At 41.0% G+C, this 19,647-nt stretch overlaps 2 protein-coding genes across 4 annotated transcripts in view; one reads left to right on the top strand and one right to left on the bottom strand.

The window, feature by feature from the left end:
- The window catches only part of Babam2 (BRISC and BRCA1 A complex member 2), a 383,311-nt gene extending 377,163 nt beyond the window's left edge, over positions 1–6,148 (bottom strand). Inside the window, exons 1-2 of one of the 2 annotated variants that reach the window (XM_041631115.1) lie at positions 6,018–6,148; positions 1,811–1,962 (exon numbers count right to left, since the gene is read on the bottom strand). In XM_041631115.1, the coding sequence (XP_041487049.1) occupies positions 1,811–1,938 (128 nt within the window). In that variant the 5' untranslated portion in view covers positions 1,939–1,962; positions 6,018–6,148. Of the gene's footprint in view, positions 1–1,810; positions 1,963–2,443; positions 2,514–6,017 lie in introns of those variants that run through there. The other variant, XM_041631116.1, reaches the window with a different exon arrangement.
- A 327-nt stretch (positions 6,149–6,475) lies between these two features.
- The window catches only part of Rbks (ribokinase), an 83,456-nt gene continuing 70,284 nt past the window's right edge, over positions 6,476–19,647 (top strand). Inside the window, exons 1-2 of one of the 2 annotated variants that reach the window (XM_041631119.1) lie at positions 6,476–6,598; positions 11,791–11,922. In XM_041631119.1, the coding sequence (XP_041487053.1) occupies positions 11,885–11,922 (38 nt within the window). In that variant the 5' untranslated portion in view covers positions 6,476–6,598; positions 11,791–11,884. The remainder of the gene's footprint in view (positions 6,599–11,790; positions 11,923–19,647) is intronic. The other variant, XM_041631118.1, reaches the window with a different exon arrangement.

The raw sequence follows: 19,647 nt of genomic DNA, 5'->3' as shown, positions 1-19,647 counted from the left end.
GATATTTTACTCCCTGGCTTACAAAGAAGGTACACCCACTAAACACATCAGAAATTGGGATGATAATATATTAAAAATGTATAAAATGTGCCTAATGTGTCAAGCACACTGCAGTGTTGAGGTCTCACCTCCTGGCTGCATGGTTGAGTGGCTGTGGTATCTGTTATCCCAGCTACTCAGGAGGCTGAGGCAGGAGGATGACATAAAAAGACATGGCCATCATATAGCCATGCATCGGATGTGCTGAGGTGGAACAACACCGCTATAGCTCTTGGGGAACGGGTACATTCTGATTTGAATGCAAGAAAGTGTAGTATAGAGGGAGGGAAAGATCACAAAATATCTAGCCAATATTCTTTAAGAATGCCAAGGGCAAGCTGGGCGGTGGTGGCACACACCTTTAATTCCCACACTTGAGAGGCAGAGGCCAGCCTGCTCAACAGAGTGAGTTCTAGGACAGCTAGGTCTGTTACACAGAAAAACTCTGTCTTGAGAAACAAAACAAAACAAAACAAAAATCAAAGAATGTCTATGTCATTCAAGACAAAGAAAGACTTAAAAAAAAGAGAGAGAGAGAGACAAGCTAGAGAAACTGAGAATACTGACAATTAAATACAATTTGTATTCTGGATTCATCTTTGTCCACAAAAGAGGAAAACAGCTAATCTCAAATAAGAGCTATAAAATGATCAATAATGGCAAAAACAATGTGAATTTCTGTCCTACTTTGCCTCTCTGGTGCTCTGAGAAACAATGGCCACAAACAGTCTAAGGGTGGGCTTATTACACCTTCCAGGCTCGAGACCATCCCTGAGGGAAGAAAGGGCAGGAACACAAGCGGGAACCAGGAAGTAAGAACTGAGACGAGAGCCAGACCTGGAGGGGTGCTGACTGCTAGCTTGCTCCCCCAGGATATTGCCAGCAAACTTCTCATACGGCGCAGGCTGACATGCCCAGAGATGGCTCTGCCTACCAGACTGAGCCTTCTTCCTCCACCATTTGAAAATCATGAAAATGCCCTTCAGACATGCCCACAGGTCAGTCTTATAGAAGCAATTCAACTGAGGGTCCCGCTTCCTAGGTCTGTCAAGTTGACAATCAAAATTACTACTGCAATTTCTTATAATATTTTTCCATCTTTTCTGTAGATCTAATTTTATTTCCAGATGAAATGTATGGCAGGCTTTTCCACTTCATTTTTCTTTTTTTCTTTTTTGTTTTGTTTATGGGTTTTTTTGTTTTCTATTTAATACAACATATCCGGGTGTGAGACTGGACGTTTTAACCCCATTGTGAAGAGTGACCCATTCTGGTTAGTTATTGCCATTTTTGTATTAAGGGAGATTACCAAATGATGGCAGACACGGCAGCTCTACACCCAATTCATACAGTATATGTCAGGTTGCAGTAAACAAGAAAACAAGCCAATGAAAGAAGAACACACATGCTGAAACCCAAAGAGATAAGCCAGAAAAGAATGCATGAGCGGTCCCAATAGAAATAAATGTCCACGCATGGACATATACACTTATGAAATAAGTAAAATGTCAAAAATTAAACAAAACCAGATGAATTGGGAACTGGCATGTAACTCTTTGGTCAAGTTCTTCACTAGAATGTGTGAGACTCTGAGCTCAATCTTCAGCGTGCATACTGAAACACACACACACACACACAAACATTTTTTTAACTCAACTAGATTAGCCAGTAATGAGAGCAAGACTTGAAAGTTACCTGTGATGGACAATTTTAATGACTCCGGTAAGAAAGGTTTATTGTAAAGCAAAGGCTGAGTTAGCTCTGTACATACCCAGACTTCAAGTCCGTTATTCTCAAACAGTTTGTAGCATCCAGCCCCACCTTTCCATTTCGGACCACGCTAGATATGAATGGGGACAGCATTGGAGAAATCCGGTTCAAGGCAATTTCTGGAGACATTTTAACTTGATTTATGAATCACCACTGAAAGCAGAAAGAAAGTAAAGTGATCAGTATACCAGATACAATACAGAGATAAAGACGTACCAAGTTTCCTGGAAGCTAGTACTGTGCTCAGAATGTTTCTCGTATGAGCAAATGCTCTATAACCCAGTAATACCTCTACCATTGGTCTTTCGGAAGAAACCAGATCCCTGCTGCTCAGACAGTCAGGGCATGGGCAGCTCCATGCTGTTCAGGAATGAAAGGAACCCTTGAAGAACAATCCCCTCCTCCTTTCCAAAGATGACAGCATAGTCCCCTTAAGCTGCACAGCTGCACAACACAACTGGCCCTTCTAATTTGGTTGAGATGGAGAAGCCTTCCCTAACAGTCCCTTCCTAATAACACACAAAACACATGTCGCTGAGTTAGGAAGCCCTCCATCCATGTCCCCACAAGGACAAAGAGCTTGATGGGTGACAACACACAAACTCTAAAGCAAACACAACCAATTATTACTTACTAGAAACCGTTTGTGGCTGAATCCCTTTCTTAATAAGTCCTTCCAAGATGGATTGTAATTGCCTGTATACATGAACTCTCTCCAACAAGACTACAATGCAAAAGTCTCACATCAACAAATGTGTTCAACATACACTTAGCATCCAGTAACTTTTTAATAATAAATAAATTAAGTGGTAAGTTCAAATAATAGATTTTTAGCCAAATTTGAAGCAAGCTTTATTAACTACTGGCCAGGACCATGGATACTGGTCAGGTCTATACCTGAGACCCATGCTCAGAATATGGGCTCAAATAATAGATTTAATAAAAATAAACTTCAAAAGTATTTTAAATAAATGATTAAGGGGAGCAAAGCTGGAGAAATATTTAGGGATGGAGAGAGTATACCCTCAAAAACTGATAGGGTGAGGGGCACCTAAGGAAATGGTTCAGTGAGTAAAAGGCTTGCTGAGCATGTATGAACATGCATGAGTTCAGACCCACAGCAACCACATAAAAGCCAGTCCCAGAGACACACATATGTAACCCAGTACTCAGGCTTGCAGCAGACACAGACACTATACATATACACACAAATATATCATGCACACACACACACACTATATCTATACACACAAATAGACCATGTACACTCACATACATTATATCTATACACACAAATATATCATGTACACACATACACTATACATATACACACAAATATACCATGCACACACACACTATATCTATACACACAAATAGACCATGCACACACATACACTATACATATACAAACAGACCATGCAAACACACATACACTATACATATACACACAAATATACCATGCAAACACACATACACTATACATATGCACACAAATATACCACGCAAACACACATACACTATACATATACATACAAATATACCATGTACACACATACACTAAACATATACACACAAATATACCACGCACATACACATATACACAAATGATGGAAATAAATACAGTAGAATCTGAGGAATAAGTGAAGCAAAAAAATGTACTTAACACTTAAATTATAAAAACATACTCCTGTCTAGATACTAAGCACCAAAAAGTAATTGGGTCTTTTTGTCTTTAATTTGAAGGTACTACGCCACAACATCTATACCCTTGATAATACAAAAGCAATAAATCACATCAACACTGCTTGGATATTAAAAAAGCCAGAGGAGAGAGTGCATAAATTCCTAATAGTCTTCTAAATGAAAGCTGCTACTTTAGAGGTGAATAAGTCAATTCAAATGATCGTTGTCTTTCTCAAACTGAAAGGTTAATTCCACATTGAGAGCTAATTAATTTCCACCCAGTTACAATTATGAGTACCTGAGTTCTAGTTTCTACACACTGTGGCACATAAGGACTTACAAGCTCTGCTAAATTGAATACTTGTTTATCATTTTTGAATAGTAATAAAGGAATGACTATAGAGATCTTTCCAGAAAATACCACGGTGACACCATGATGCCATCCAGAAATATTTCTGAAATGGCTAAGCTTTATATCACATACTTTAGTTCCACATGATTCTTTTCTAACTCCTTGGGAGATGCCTTCCCAATACCATTCTAATGCATCATCACAAGCGAGAGTAAATGCGTCCTCTGCTGTACTATCTATCATAAAAGAATACACATTTCGTAGCATCACATCCCTCCTAAAGCACTTCTACATGCGGTGTTGCCATCCAGAGCCTGTCTAAGGCCGGTTTCTAGTTCCCATTTCCCAGATGACATGGGTAACTGTTTTTTGAATAATATACTATCACCTTAACGACTTTTCTTTCTAAATTCTGTAGTGCTTCTACCTGATTTCACGGCTCCTGAAGGGGATGCTTATTTCCGCCACAGGAATAGATATCTGGTAGAAGCAAACAGAAAGATCTCTCATGACAACAAATGATTTTTGTCATGATTTTTTCCCCTCAGTACCTACCATTTTACCTCAGATTTCTTAAGAAATAGAAACAAAACTAGCACATTCTAAGCATCACACATGAGCTATTACTCGCCGCTCTGGACAACTATCCAACCCCCCCCCAACATACACACACAAAGCAGTTTCTTAATGACTATTGTTTCCATTTTATAAATACAAAACTAAAGGCCAACAAGACCAAGTGACTTAATGTCACACACAGAGCAAACAGAAGGATTAGAATTCAAATCCAGACCTCTCTCAAAGTCCGCTATTCCTGCTTTCCTCTCAAGCACTCATTTCATTGGCCACTGCAGAAAGCATCAAGGTGCAGTTTTAATTTTTTTTCTTTTTTTTTTTGATATTAACACTTTTTTTTAATTCTTACTTTTTAAAGCGCACACCTTGTCAAAATTGAGGACATGGTCAGGAATTTATCCACATGATTGCTTTACAACTAGAAACCAACTAGGCTATTGCTGACCGAGGGCTAATGCCAGCCTGACTGATTAACTAGCTAAATGCCAAAAGAAACAAGCTGACTGCAGACGCCAAACCACGCTAGTGATTATGACAGCCGCTTCCACTGCAGCAAGTGTCAAGACTTCCGGATCACACCTGAGGGAATGAATTTCTGTCTTTATTTCCAGAGCGGCCATAATACAATTTTTGACTGTGCAAGGTTTTGTGCAGCTCTTAGATGTTTCAGTTTTGAAGTGGGAATTCTCTAACAAAGAGGGAAAACTATACTGACTCCAAAACCAGAAATTTGGAGGAAAAAATAATGGTCCTTTGGTACAATATGCAGGGATATGTATGGGTTGGAAACATAACCCCCCCCCCACACACACACACCCTTTTACACATGGCATCATTATAACGGATCTCAGAGGCAGGAATTTTTGGTGGCCAGCTTTCTTGAATGCTTGTTTTGCAATTTGTATTTCTTTCCTGATTTTGACATATTTCGGGAGGAAAATGCAAATGTATAATATTTATAGATATCTGCTGCCGCAAGGTAAGGTCGCATGAGGTCTTTCGGTGGGCTGGCTATCTAGGGAATACAAAGACGTATAACAAGCACCGACCAGGCTTTTGCAATTAGGAGGATGACAAACACGGAAACATGTGCCCCGTTGACGTCATGGAACGGAAAGGGGTGGCCTCCTGCTGCATCACGTTCACGTCATATGGCGCACGAGGGAAGTTACGTTGGGGGAGCAATTTCTCCACTGGGCAACATCGGGGAGGGACGGGGTGAGCGAACCGGTTCCGATCCAAAGAATGGCCGGCCACCCATTCTGAGGAAAACCTAAAGGGATCCGACCCTTTCTCCCAAATTGTATGATCCCCCCCCCCCCATCAAGCGCAAAAAGAAGCAGGGTTCATCAGGGGCCAGGAGTGAGCAAGATGTGTGGAGAGAGAGAGAGAGAAAGAGAGAGAGAGAGAGAGTAGCCTTGGGTCTTGGGGGCTCGTTCTTGAGGGGATCCGCGTGCTGGGGGCGAGCGGGGCATCTTTGGAACGCGGGCCTTCTCTTGAGGAAGAGGCTAGCTCTCTGGCCATACTCAAACATGGCTCTCTGCGCCACCTTGGCGACTGAGATCCAACCTCCCCGCACCAGCCCGGGTCCAGGTACCTGGAACTTAGTCCGATCAGTAACCGGCGACTAGACGGGGTACAGGTTACCCGAGCGCGCCCCCGACCGACGCACCGACCAGCGCGCGAATCGCGGGCCGGATGCGTGCGCGCTCCCCCGGACGTCCCGCGCCCCCTCCGGAGCCGGGCGGGCGTGCGCGTGCCCGCGCCGAGCCCAGCCGGAAGCTAGGGAAGGCGGCCCGGTAGTGCCTGAAGGTTCGCCGCGGCGGCCTCCTTCAGCCGGGCGAGCAACGTCGCCTCTCGCCGTGGCGGCTGAGCCCTGTGCCGTGAGGCGGGGCGAGAACATGGGTCTTAGAAGAACCGGGAGCCGCCGGAGGCCGGGGATGTTTCACGGGCATTAGGGTGGGCGACCCAAACAGGCGTGGGGGACCAGCCGCGTCGTTAGGGAGGAAGGAGCGGCGTCTCTGGTTACGGGTTCAGGCAAAGGGCAAAGGGCAGCGTCGGGGTCGAGCTAGAGCAAGGCTTAGTAATGGCGGCGTCTGGGGAGCCCGGGAGGCCCTGGCAGGAGGAGGTGGCGGCAGCAGTGGTGGTGGTGGGTTCCTGCATGACCGACCTGGTCAGGTTAGTGCGGGGCCGCAGCGCAGGGTCTCGGGAGGGCGAACCACACTGTTGGGTGCTCGGGCCTCGGATCTGTGGGCACCCACCGTGGAGTTCTGCTGTGAGCTTCGGGTTTTCCACAGCGCGGCTTCTGACGTGGAAAAGGCAGAATTCAAGTCTGGAAGTCAATGACAAGGGAAGGGACTGGGCGCCACTGAATGACAGCTCTGATGCCGATAGACTCCCGACTTCTCCCTCCCCAAACACTTGCACCTGGTTTTTTGACCAGGCTGTCCCATGATATTTTAACCTCTGAGAGAACGGACCTAACTTATAGGGTTGTTATGAGGACTACAAAAAGTGTTTTGTCAACCCGACATACCAGGGTATTACTCGATTGAACACGTGTGAATTAAGGCTCGAGGCAAAAGCCACCTTTTCACTCTGTTGATTGCTGGCATTCCTGCAGTGTTTCATATTACAGTTTATTTTTGTGTAGAAATGCAGGCGTGGATCAGTTTGGTGGTAAACCCAAGTGGGAGTCCGAAAAAAAGAAAAAAAACAAAACATAAGAATTATAACAAAACTCCATGATCAAATAGTGATGAAAACTATGCTAAATGAAAATAGTTGAGCTAGAAGACCTCATCTGTCCCTAAACCTTTTCCCAAATGATAAGAGAGAACCTTGAAATTAGACCTTGGTGTCATCAAAGTAACCAAATCCTCACACCAAACTACCTATATCTACTTTTAAAAATAGCTCCAGGGTCTTCATATATCCAACTTAGTCTTGCTAAAAATAATTACAAATTGTTATCAGGGACATCAAGGTGGCTTAGGACAGTGGTTCCAAACCTGTGGGTCGTGACCTTTTGGGGGTTTAATATCAGATATTTATGTTATGGTCCTTAATAGCAAAATTACAGCTATGAAATTGCAATGAAAAAGTTTGATGGTTGGAGGTCATCATGACATGAGGAACTGTATTAAAGGGTCACAGCACTGGGAAGGTTGAGAACCACTGGCTTAGGGGATAAAGGTGCTTGTCCGAAACCTGATGACCTGGGTTCAGTCCCTGGAGCCCATTGCAGTGGAAGGACAAAAACTGACTCTTGGGAGTTCTCTGGCTTCCTTCCACCTGTGTAATGCACACATACACATGCAATAGACAGGACAGATAAATATATGTTATCAAATTAACAAACTCAACGTCAAAGGATGGAACCCAAAAAGAGACTAGTAGGGGCAGCTGTGATTGACAGAAACCTCAGATGGTGCGATGCAGGGACTGGAGTCGATGGCTCAACAGTTAGGATCACTGTTTCACAGGCATCAGTAATCCAGCCCAAGGGGGATCCCACACCTAGCCTCTGAGGACACTGCGTTCCTGTACCCAACCCCTCCCCCCCCACACACACACACATTGAAAATTTAAAATTCACTTTTAAAAGTGTAGCAATAGCAAGAGAATTTTAAATAATTTAACACACTTTTGTAGGTGTGGAGCTGGAATTGAACCCAGGGCCTTGCATGCCAAGTGAGCACTTTACCATTAAACTACACTCCTAACCTTTTATTCTTTAAGACAGAGAGAGTCTCACGAAGTCCCCATGCTAGACTTGGACTGTGTAACTCAGGCAGGCCTTGACCTTGCTATCCTACACCACCATGTCTGACTCCAAATTTTAAATTTTGATTTTTCAGAAATATTTGAGCTGCAGGCTTTCTGCATCACTTGGGAGGTAGGAATGATTTACCACATTTCTAAAAGCTTACTTAAAAAATGTAACCTAGACCATGTATGACATACCAAACTTAAACATTTACTGTCTGGAGCTTATAGGAACGTGAGCTGACTTCTCTAGAAAAACATTCATAAGCCTCCTGACCAAGTGTCTCAAACTATAACTACATTGTCTGCCACTGAAAACAGTCACAGTCATGTCTGTCTTGGCATAACTTATGACAAGGTACAGTGTCATCCTCTCGGAGCCCGTCATAACTAATTGATATTTCTAGTGTTGGTTCTTCAAGAAAAGATAAAATGCAGTATTCATTTTATATAAATATGGGGAGTATGTTTAACTTTAGAAATAGTTCCATCAAAAACATACCAAGTTGAGGGGTTGTTATTCAGTTGTGCTTGTGAAAAGCCCTGAGCTCAGTCCAGCACCTTCTGTGAATCTTGACCAGCAAATACTGCAGAGACCTCAGTACCGTCTGCGGTGCTTACTCCTCAGGCTCAGGGCGTGGGGAATAAGCAGTGGAAAAGGCTAAGTTTATGATGTTGGAATTTTAAAGTCTTATTATTTCAGAGATGGAGAGGGTTTAGGGGATATTGGTCCAAGCCAAGTTTATAGATAAGTCATCCAGATTCATTCACTCCGATCTCTGCATAAAATTGCATCTGGCTCTGGTAGTTACAGATGTGTCATGAGTGTATTACTTTCCTATTGCTGCTGAAACAATTTGCCACAGATGTAACTGACTTCATATTAGTGTAGCTCTGGCAGTCAGTCATAAGCCTGGCTTAGCACTCACTGAACTAAAATCAAGGTGTCAGTAGGATAGGCTTCCTTTCTGAGAGATATTGGGAAGAATTTGGTTTTTTCACTTTTGTACCCTCTCTGTACTGATTTCATCAAGACCCCTTCATCTGCATAGTCAAAGATGGCATCTTTCTGATTTTTACTCCATGTGCACTGTGAAAACCCTTGTGGGGGCTGGAGAGATGGCTCAGTATCAAGAGCACTGGCTGCTCTTCCAGAGGATCCAGGTTCAATTCCCAGCACTAACATGGCAGCTGACAACTGACAGTAACTCAAGTTCCAGTGGATCCGACTCCCTCACAGACAAGCAGGTCAAACACTAATGCACATAAAAATAATAAGAAGAAAAGAACCCTTGTGATTACATTGATCCCAGCCAGGTAGCTCAAGATAATCGCCTTCCTTTATAGTTTCTTATTGGCTTATTCATTGCCTTAATACTCCCTTGCTGGTATACGATATATTTGCAAGTTGTAGAGATTAGAATATGAATATCTTTTAAGAATATTTTACCAACACTGTAATATGGACATCAAATAACCATCACTTAGGGAACTTGGGGAACCTTTGGATCTTTTCAGTCCATCCTCACATTTTACAGATGAGATGACCAAGAGTTTAAATAGCTGACCCCCGATCACACAGCCAGTTGGAGGCATAATGAAGGCTGGAGCCCAGGTCTTCCAGAGTTGTCTTTCCTCCTAGCATTCTGTCTTTTTGTATAGTCTGTGTGGAAATTTACAGTCTCTGTATTCCCTGTGTATCTTGAACACTGATAGGGAATAACAACTAAAGCTCTTCAGAACTAAAAATAGCATCTTCATTACTCTCCTTCATCCATGCATTTAACCATAGTCAGCCTAGACATCATGCCTGTACTATAGAATCACTTTGGAAATAAAACTGCTTCCCTAACTAAGCCTCTTTGGAAGGCATCCAAGTCCAACTTACTTTATATATTACTGTGTGCCAGACACTGCTAATTCAATCAATGAACTTTTTTTTTCATTTTTAATTTTAGTTTTCTATGTGTAGTAAGCTCTGTGTAGTAATAATTTTTAAAACTCATTAGCTCATCCAACTGACACTTTATTACCCATCTGTATTTATCAATATCCTTTCTTCTTGAACACTCATGTCTAGGGTTTCATGTTGTGTCAGGCATGATGGCACATGCTTGGAATCCCACACTTGGGAAGTGGGAGAAAAGAATCATGACTTCAAGGTCATCCTTATTCCACATGGATTTTAAGGCCAGTCTGGGCTACATGAAACCTTGTCTTTAAAAAAGGTTTCATGTTACAAAGGAAAGCGAAGTCAAGCCTGTTCTTAGGAGAGAGAAAGTTCCATGAAAATACATGGTCATTTTTTTGTATGTTCAGTGTACAGTTCCTCTTTAATCATACTTTAAGTCCCTGTTTCTTCTATTCAGCCATTCTTTTCAGTCATTCAATTATTTTTTATTGCATTTACACTATGTACCAGTTTCTACCCTACTGTGTGTAGAAAAGATACACAACAAGAATGTCGGCTTTATGAAGCTACAGTAGGAGAGACAGTATAGGTAAAAATAAGCAGATCACACAGTGTGCTGGGTTAAATGCTTCCAAAGAAAATCACAAAAGGGCGCATAGGGATGCTAAGTTTAGATCCTCAGCCAAAGAAAGCCTCCCTGAGAAGTGTGATTTTGCATAAGTACTAAAGCAGGAAAGAAGCAAGAATACATTAACTGACAGAACACTCCAGGCAAAGGGAATGGCGTATGCAAAGGCCCTGAAGGATTAACAAGGAGTCTGTTATTTCTGAAGGAGAAAAGATTGGGGAAGAACATAGGATCATACTCTGGATGGGATAAAAAGCCATTGGATCTGAGAAGAGTGCTGTGACCTGACAACGTAACAGAGTCACTGGAGACTGAGGATAACGTGAATGCAAAGTTAAGAAACAGACAAATTCAGAGTGGATCTCTATAACCTCCGGGTTATTTGGAAGGGAGGGCAACTGAAAAAATTTGCTGAGGGGATCAAGCCAAAGTTGTGTGGCTCTGCCACTGCAAGGGGGAAATTGATCTTTGCCGAGAGACCAGAAGGACTGTATCACACCTCAGGGGTGAGGGTTGGAGTACCCATCAGACATTAGACCTAGTATATTGAAGGGGTCAAAGGGGCAGATACAGGAGTGTGGTGTTCAGAGAAGTCCAGTGTAGAGATACAAATCTATAAATGTGTCATTGTGTATGAATATTTAATGCCATGAGGCATGATGAGATCACTGAGCTCTGAACTCCAGGAGCACTTCAATATTTTGAGGATATGTTTCATTTCCTACCTCCCTTTCAGCCTCTCTGCAGCCCCAAACCTTGCTCTAAGTACAGGTTTAATACACGTTTCCAAAGCAATCGACTGATGTCAGCTAACACCTGTGTTGTCATTTTCCATGCTGCCAATGGGAAGGGGTGACTTCAGAGAGAAGGCTCAAATTCACTCAAACTTGTAACTTGATCCTTAGCAAATCAGAAAATGATTGTTTAATTCGCAGAAGATCTTAAGATACTGGAATAAGGGAAGCAATAAACTTATATTACTTAAAAAAATAAAAAGGAAAAGAATTTTTTTTTAATGGGCTAAAGAGATAGCTCAGCAATTAAGAGCAATTGTTCTTGCAGAGGACCCAGGATCGAGTACCAGCACCCACACTGTGTGGCTCACAACTGCCTGTAACTCCAGCTCCAGGGGCTCCAATGCCCTCTTCTGGCCTCCATGAGCACCAGACACACACCAGGTGCACATTTGTGCAGGTAAACTCCCATCCTGCCTTTCTGATGCTGTAACATCAGGCCTAATAAAAGGCTTCTAGGAAGTGAGGGGAAGCTGACAGAAATTTCCTTCTCATGGCAGCTTTGGAGCCTGGATTGGGCTAAGGCATAGTGTCAGATCAGGAAAATCTCTTTGTACCCTGGATTGGACTAAGGTATAGTATCATATTAGATCAAGAAAATCTCTTTAGGCCACGTTTTCAGTAAAGTAAAAACCAAAGAAACATGTAGTCTAAAATTATCTGACAGCTCCTGATATTTGAAAAATATAATGCCATTCTTCATGATTTCTGCTCTTTTAGTTTTTAAAAGTTTGCTTTTAAGTTGTAAGTCATATTTTAAAATCAGTATTTTTAAATATGTTTCTGTCACTTGTGTTCTGTAATGCCAAGAGAAATCATGAGAAATTTGCTAATTTTGATACCTCCAGTGAAAAGAGATGCTTTAACAAGTCAATTCCAAATGACAAGAAAGAAGCAGAGTGTGATAGCAAGCACCTGCAAACCCAGCAGGAGAGGTGGAGGCAGGAGAATCAGTTCAAGGCCAGCCTCGGATATGTATGGAGTTCAAGATTGGCTAGGGCTACATGAGACCCTATCTGCCAAAAGGAGAGAGGGGGAGAAAGGGAGCGAGAGATTGCTGTTAGTAAACTCTAACTAGCTCTTCTGTGATATGGGGAAGGAAAAACATGAATGCCAGGGAATTTTGCTTCAGAAGTTTGATGATTTGTATATAAAGACAGTGAAAATATGCTAGCCATTGGAGAGATTGCAGTTAGTAAAGCATGAGCCAATCTCTGAAGCAGGTGCCCACAAGTTTGGAAGCACAGAGAAAGCTTACAGAAGGAGGTAGATGCTGAAGATGGGGAATCCCAAACGACCTGAGATGATCCCAGTGCTGTTCTCCATGCTTCATCTTACCTAACCAAAGCTACGTTTTGACTGTGTGTGTGTGTGTGTGTTCGTGTTCCTTGAAGTAAGGTCTTACTGTGTTGTCCACGCTAGCCTCAGACTCAAGGGTTCAAGTGATTCCCTTTCCTCATTCTCCTAATTACTTAGGACTATGCTGCCATACCCACCTACAAATTATATTTTACAAATATTTTTATATATGCACATTTTATAGTCAATTTTTACCATTAGTCAGAACCATACTATTTGGGATAGGGATTCTGATTAAGAGTCTTCATTTTTAAGTTAGAAATGAAAGAAAGTATGATTTTCAATTATCTGTGTCTTCAACCAAAGATCTTATAGAATCTCGGTTTTAGAGTCCATTGGGGCCATCTTTGGTGGTACATACCTTTAAGTGGTGGTAATTTCAACACATGAGAGGTGGAGACAGGAGTCAGCTTCAGGTATGTTACAAATTACAGGACAACCAAAGCTGCAAGAAATGCTATGTCAAAAACATTACAAAATAAAATTTAGCCATGGTGGCACATGCATTTAATCCCAGCACTTGGAAAGCAGAGGCAGAAAGGTCTTTGTGAGTTCCAAACGAGCCAGTGCTCCTTATTGAGACCCTCTCTCAAAAGTGAATAAGAAAAACAGTTTGTTTTCTGTCTTCAAACATAAGTATTTTTTTGGTTTTATGTTAAAGCCAAAAGAAAATAGACAGTATATATTATCTAAAACAAGGGTAATTTTTTTTAAAAAGTACTCTGTTTGTACTTAGGGTTTTACAGCACCTTGCTCAAGATCACTACTTGGTGAATATAAGCTTGCATATCACATGTTCACTCTTTCTGTGATGCTATAATAGATACCTACAACCGGGTAATTTCATAAAGAAGTGGGCGCCCTCCTCACTCACCCTTACTTGAAAGGCATGAAGCTGTGGTGGTTTACACAAGTTCACCAGCCCAAGCTGACTTCATGTGCCTAGTACTTTATATACTTAAAATTATGGAGGAGAGAACAGAGAGGAAAGGAGGGAGGGAGGGGAAACTGATTAGACTGGGAAAAATAATTGATTGATTAATAAAAATTTAAAAATAATTATGTTAAAACCATTTTTATATGACATATGATAGATTTGTCTTTCTAACTATAGCTATATTTATTTTTGTTTTGTATATATATTTGATGCTATTTTATTGGTATGTTAAATCTGGAATTGTTACCTTGTTTTTTGCTATTTTCTTTCTTGTTTGGCTGATGTTAATAAAGCTATCCAGAGTTATTGTAATTGATATTTGCCTGGTATATCTTTTCCAGCCTTTAGTTTAACCATTAAATTCCATAAACAGCATATATCCAGAGTTTAGTCTTTTGTGAATTTCTTTTTTTTAATAGCTATTATTTTTCTCTTTGTACTAGCAAATATAATCAGTTCACATTTATAATGTTATGATGTACATTCATTTTGGACATTTTTACATAAACTGCTCTGTAGAAACATTAAAAGATAAAAAGGTGCGTGGTCCATACACATTAAATATTTAATGTCAGGCTCATTTCTAACATTTTTACATAAACTGCTCTGTAGAATATTGTTTGTCAAGTTTATTAAGGCTTATTAAGGTTATACAGCACAACTAAGTCATTATTTTCTGGAATGTCATAGAACATTAAGCTGAAGTTAACTGTTCATGTTTCACATGAATTTAAATTATCTCTTCTGATAGACTGTATTTTACACAAAAAGTGACTATAGAAATTCTGACTCTAAGCTGGACATGGTAGCATATGCTTGTTATCCCACACTTGGGAGGCAGTGGCAGAAATATCAGGAATTGAGGATCATCCTTGGCTATACAGGGAGTTTGAGGCCTATCTAGACTACATGACACCCTGTCTCAAAAATTGTTAAATGAGTGAATAAATCCTCATTTTGCCATCTAAGCAAACATGGGTATGTTTTTTTCAATGTGTATGGTTATACTTATTATAAAAGGAGATAAAAACATTTTTCATGGTGTTTTTGTAATGACTATTTGAATTGATAAGTAAAAAGTATTCGGTGCAGTACTTATGATAAACATTCTAGAAACAGTATCTAGCACTAGTGTGGCACTTCAGCAAATGTATTGAGGCAGCATGTTCATAGGTACAGTCTTAGCTGGTGGCGGTACAGAAGCGAGAATGGCACATGACTTCATAAATGACGAGAGGTCAGAGGCAAGGGACCTCACCCGCCAGGACCTAGGGAGGCCATACTGGGCTGAATGGTGAAGAAAGGATGACTTAACTAAGTAAGGAAGCTAAGGAATAGGCAACAGACTGCAAAAGATTTAAAACACAAATAACTTTCTAGGATTAAGCACTCTTCTGAGACTGGAGTGGAGGCTGCTGCCTCTGGCACGTGAACCTGGAAAGTCAAAGAAGTGGTGAGACAGAACGAACCACAGGGCTTTGTTGGACCTCTCGATGTCCACTTGTAATTGCTACGCCTGTCTGTATTCTGAATATCTCCTCTGCTGGTCGACATTTGTAAAGTGCTGTCCGGGTACAGCAGCATAAAGACATTATAAACAGCGGAAAGCATCAGCTCTGGAAGAGCTGAGCTACATTTAGTTCAGCCCCTATGACAGCTATGGGATTTTTGATAAGCAAGTACTTTCTCCACAAAACAAGAGGTGATGATAATGCCTATCTAATCTACCTTATAATATTTCATGCTAATTTTAAGTATAATCAGTTCCTGATTATTTATAATGCCTACCCCAACCTGCTTACAAATATATTGTTAACTTCAAATACAATGTAATCAGTTGTTGATTACTTAAAATAATAGGAAGCACAATCACCCAAAACCAGAAATAGTAAATACATTAAAATTTAATAATTCATTCTAAAATACAAGATTTTCTCCTCAAGATTTATCCTTCTAATTATATTTTGTTAAGGATGAAATTAAGATCCATTTTTATTGCTTTAAACTACACCAGCAGATGGCAGGAAGATGTAGCCCAGATAATTATAATATGGTGACAGAAGTCATTTTGGAATTTAAAATTTTACTGTAATTAATTGGCAAAATAGAAAATAAAGCATTGGTTCTGTAGCTCTCTGCCACTGCCCTTTTTGGTACTATTTCCATGTCTGTTAATTGTGTACATTGCTGGGTCTCACTGTGACCTTCCCATCCGAGCCTATGCTGTGCTCTCCTGGCCTTTACCCAGCACTCACCCGTGCTTGTCCTCCCTCCCTCCGTCTCTAGCCACACTCAGAAGTGCCCCCACCCCTGTTCTGCTTGTGAGAGAAGCAAAGGATACTTTCTTTGTGAGGCTGGCTTGTTTCACTCAACATGACAACTTCCAGCCCCATTCACTTTCCTGAAAATGACATGACTTCATTCTTTGGGGTTCAGCAAAATTTCATGGTGTGTGTGTGTGTGTGTGTGTGTGTGTGTGTATGCTACATTGTATTTATCTGTTCTTCCACTGACAGGCACTGAACTGACACCTTCACTTGTAAATAGCACAGCAGCGAACATGTGTATTCAGATGTCTATATGGTTGACTTGATTCATTTGATATACCCAGAAGTGTCATGGTCCATATATATGGGTATATAAAATTATGTATATAACAATATATAAATCGTTATATTAAATTATATAAATTGTTACATTAAAATATATAAATTGTTATATATAAATAAACTTTTCCTGTCTTCAGTGAATTGAAAAGTAACATCATTAACTTTGTCTTTTGTGAAATACTTGTGTCTGCCAATTTCCTTTCTGTTTTCTATGCTTCCTAGCTTCTTACTGTGTAGGTCCTCATGGAAACCTTTTGCCATTTCTAACTGTTGGATCCTTCACTTCCTCACTCCCAGATGCGCATTTGTTTCCTGTGCTCTCTTCCTCTTGCAGCCTGAGTTACAGAACTGGTTCATTCCCTCCTTATTCAAGCTTCTAGTATTTCTTCAGGACTGTTCTCGGGTAAAATTAAGGGGTTGAGGAACATAGTACACGTTGTGTGTGTGTGTGTGTGTGTGTGTGTGTGTGTGTGTGTGTGTGTGTGTGTGTGGTGTGCCATAAATTGTTACTATTAAGACTATGGGCCTGTCCCAGTACACTATATATTCAAATCTTCCATGTCACCTTGGAAGAGTAAAATCAGTATGTACTTCTTGTCCCTATTATTATGATCATTACTTTGTGGGGTGGCGGTTTTGAGGCAGGGACTCTCAAAGTAGCCCTGGCTGTCCTGGAACTCACTCTGTAGACCAGGCTGGCCTTGAACTCACAGAGATCCGTGTGCCTCTGCCTCCTGTGTGCTGGGGTTAAAGGTGTGCACCACCTCCCTGCTGATCACTACTTCTTTTTTTTTTTTTTTGGTTTTTCGAGACAGGGTTTCGCTGTGGCTTTGGAGCCTGTCCTGGAACTAGCTCTGTAGACCAGGCTGGTCTCGAACTCACAGAGATCCGCCTGCCTCTGCCTCCCGAGTGCTTCTAAACTGAGATTAGAAGGCCCATCTCATAACTACTGTTCCCTCTTGAAATTTTCATAACTAGTTTGCTTTCTCCTTGGATTTCTGCATGGCAGAACTTTCCCCTGCCTTCATGCCATTGTACTGCTGGTTAGTAGAGGGGTACCTGTCACCCCAGCTTTCTCTAACTTTATTCTAAGGTGGAAACTGTTCACCCCCAAATACTCCTCATCCTTTTGTAATACCAAACTTATCCTTTCAACATCAATAAACAACTTCCTCAGATAGTGAAAACAGGCAACATGGAAGAAGGAAACAAACACAGTTAGTCCTGACCCCAACATAAAGAGAAAATTCAAGGAATGCGTAATATAATAATAGCAGAGAGGTAAGAAAACACAATTCTTTGCTTTGGGAGAATGAGGATGCTAGAATTTGTGGGAAAGAAAGAGGCTAACCAGGACTGTTGAAGTCCCTCCTTAAAGTCCTATGGACTCTACTGCAAGTGGATGTTTATAGAGAACCTCCACAAAGGCAGCAACTGCTGGACAGCTACAAATTGATCATTTTCCAGAAATTATCAGGAGTGGGTGAAGGTTGAATTCTATTCAACCAGAAGTATTGCTAAACAACCTAGTTAAAGGGGTAAATCCACCTCCAGTCAAGACTGCTTTAAACCCATGCTAACAGATCCCAACAGCCACCCCTAAAGGATCACGCTAGTCCACAGTTAACTACAAAGTAAGGTCAAATGCCCTTGGAGAAAGAAAGAAAATAAGCTAATTAAGATTAACTGTAATATCTGCAAAACTCAGCATCTGATCCAAAATCATTAGATTTTTGAAGAATCAGATAAATGTGATCCAGAACCAAGAGAGGAAAAAGGGCAATCAAAAGACAACAATGATAGGGATATTGGATTCAACACAGACATGAAAAGAGCCATAAATATTCTCAGTAATTCAAAGTATGGACCTGGGTAGATGGGAAATGTACAGAACCTTTCATGCCTGGGAGACAGCAGTCTGAAATAAGTGATTACAGTCTAAAATTTAAAAAAAAAAAGAGGGATGCAGGAAATATTTGAAGAAATAATAGCTAAAATGTTTCCAAATTTTATGAAACCAAAAAGATTTTTATTGAGAGAATAACTCTAAACAGAATAAATAATATCAAAGCACATTCTAATGAAATTCAGTGCAAATCCATTACAAACAGAAACTCTTAAAGTACCAGAGGAAAATACACATGACATATAAAAGAACAAATGCTTAGTTCCAAATTCCTGTCAGAAACAAAGCCTGATAAAAGACAATGAAATGAAACTGGGGTTGGGGGAAAGGAGGTATGGTACACAGGTGTGTTCAGGTGTATGAGCCTGGGCGTGGGCATTCAGAGGCCAGATGTGCACATGTGTATTCAGGTATATAAGCCTGGGCATGGGCATTCAGAGGCCAAAGATGTCCTCTTCTACCGCTTTTCATCACATTGCCTTGAGTCCAGCTCTTTCACTGAACTGCAAGTTCACCTTTTCAGCTAAGCTGCCTGGCCAGCGAGCTCTCAGGATCTGCTTGTCTGCCCCCACACCCTGATGCTGGGGTCACAGGCCAGGCAAACAAGATTTTTTGCATGCGTGCTGAGTATTCAAACTCAGGTCTTCAACTTCATGCTTGCAGAACGAGTGCTCTTGCTCACTGAACCATCTTGCCAGCTCCTGAAATGAAATATTTAAGTGCTTGGAAAGCAAACTGTTAAAATAGACTTCTCTTTTCTTCATATTTAAGAATCAGAGGCCAGATATGTTAGCACATAGAGTAATCCCAACACTCAGTAAATAGAGGTGGGAGGGTCACAAGCCTCTAAGCAAGCCTAAGTCACACAGTAAGTTGGAAGCTAGACCTTGAGCTATATGGTGAGGATTTGTATAAAACACCAAAGAAATTATTCATATATATATATTCATGTATATATATGAATCATTCTGTTGACCATCATATTAATTATATATATATATATATATATATATATACACACACACACACACACACACACACACATTACTTGGCCACTAATTATTTAGTATCATTCTTGTTTAGCAAACTATCACTGCATAAAAATGCTGTGTTCAGCTAACACAAAGTGCAAAACTGGTGGTCGTGGCAATTTTATTGCAGAATTTTGTTATGATGTTCTGTTTCAGCATTGTTAATCGTTAGGCTCTTATGTGTCTAATCTATGGATCAAACGTTACTGCAGGTGGCCCTTATAGGAAAAGCATAGTGTGCAGGTGCTGGGCCTGGCACTGCTGTTCATGGTTGCGTACATCC

The sequence above is a fragment of the Microtus oregoni genome, unplaced genomic scaffold (assembly GCF_018167655.1).
Source record: "Microtus oregoni isolate MIOR12 unplaced genomic scaffold, Mior012 000036F_ref0000092, whole genome shotgun sequence".
NCBI classification, from domain to species: domain Eukaryota; kingdom Metazoa; phylum Chordata; class Mammalia; order Rodentia; family Cricetidae; genus Microtus; species Microtus oregoni.
Note: the sequence above shows the minus strand (reverse complement) of the source record. Positions and strands in the feature narration are given on the sequence as shown.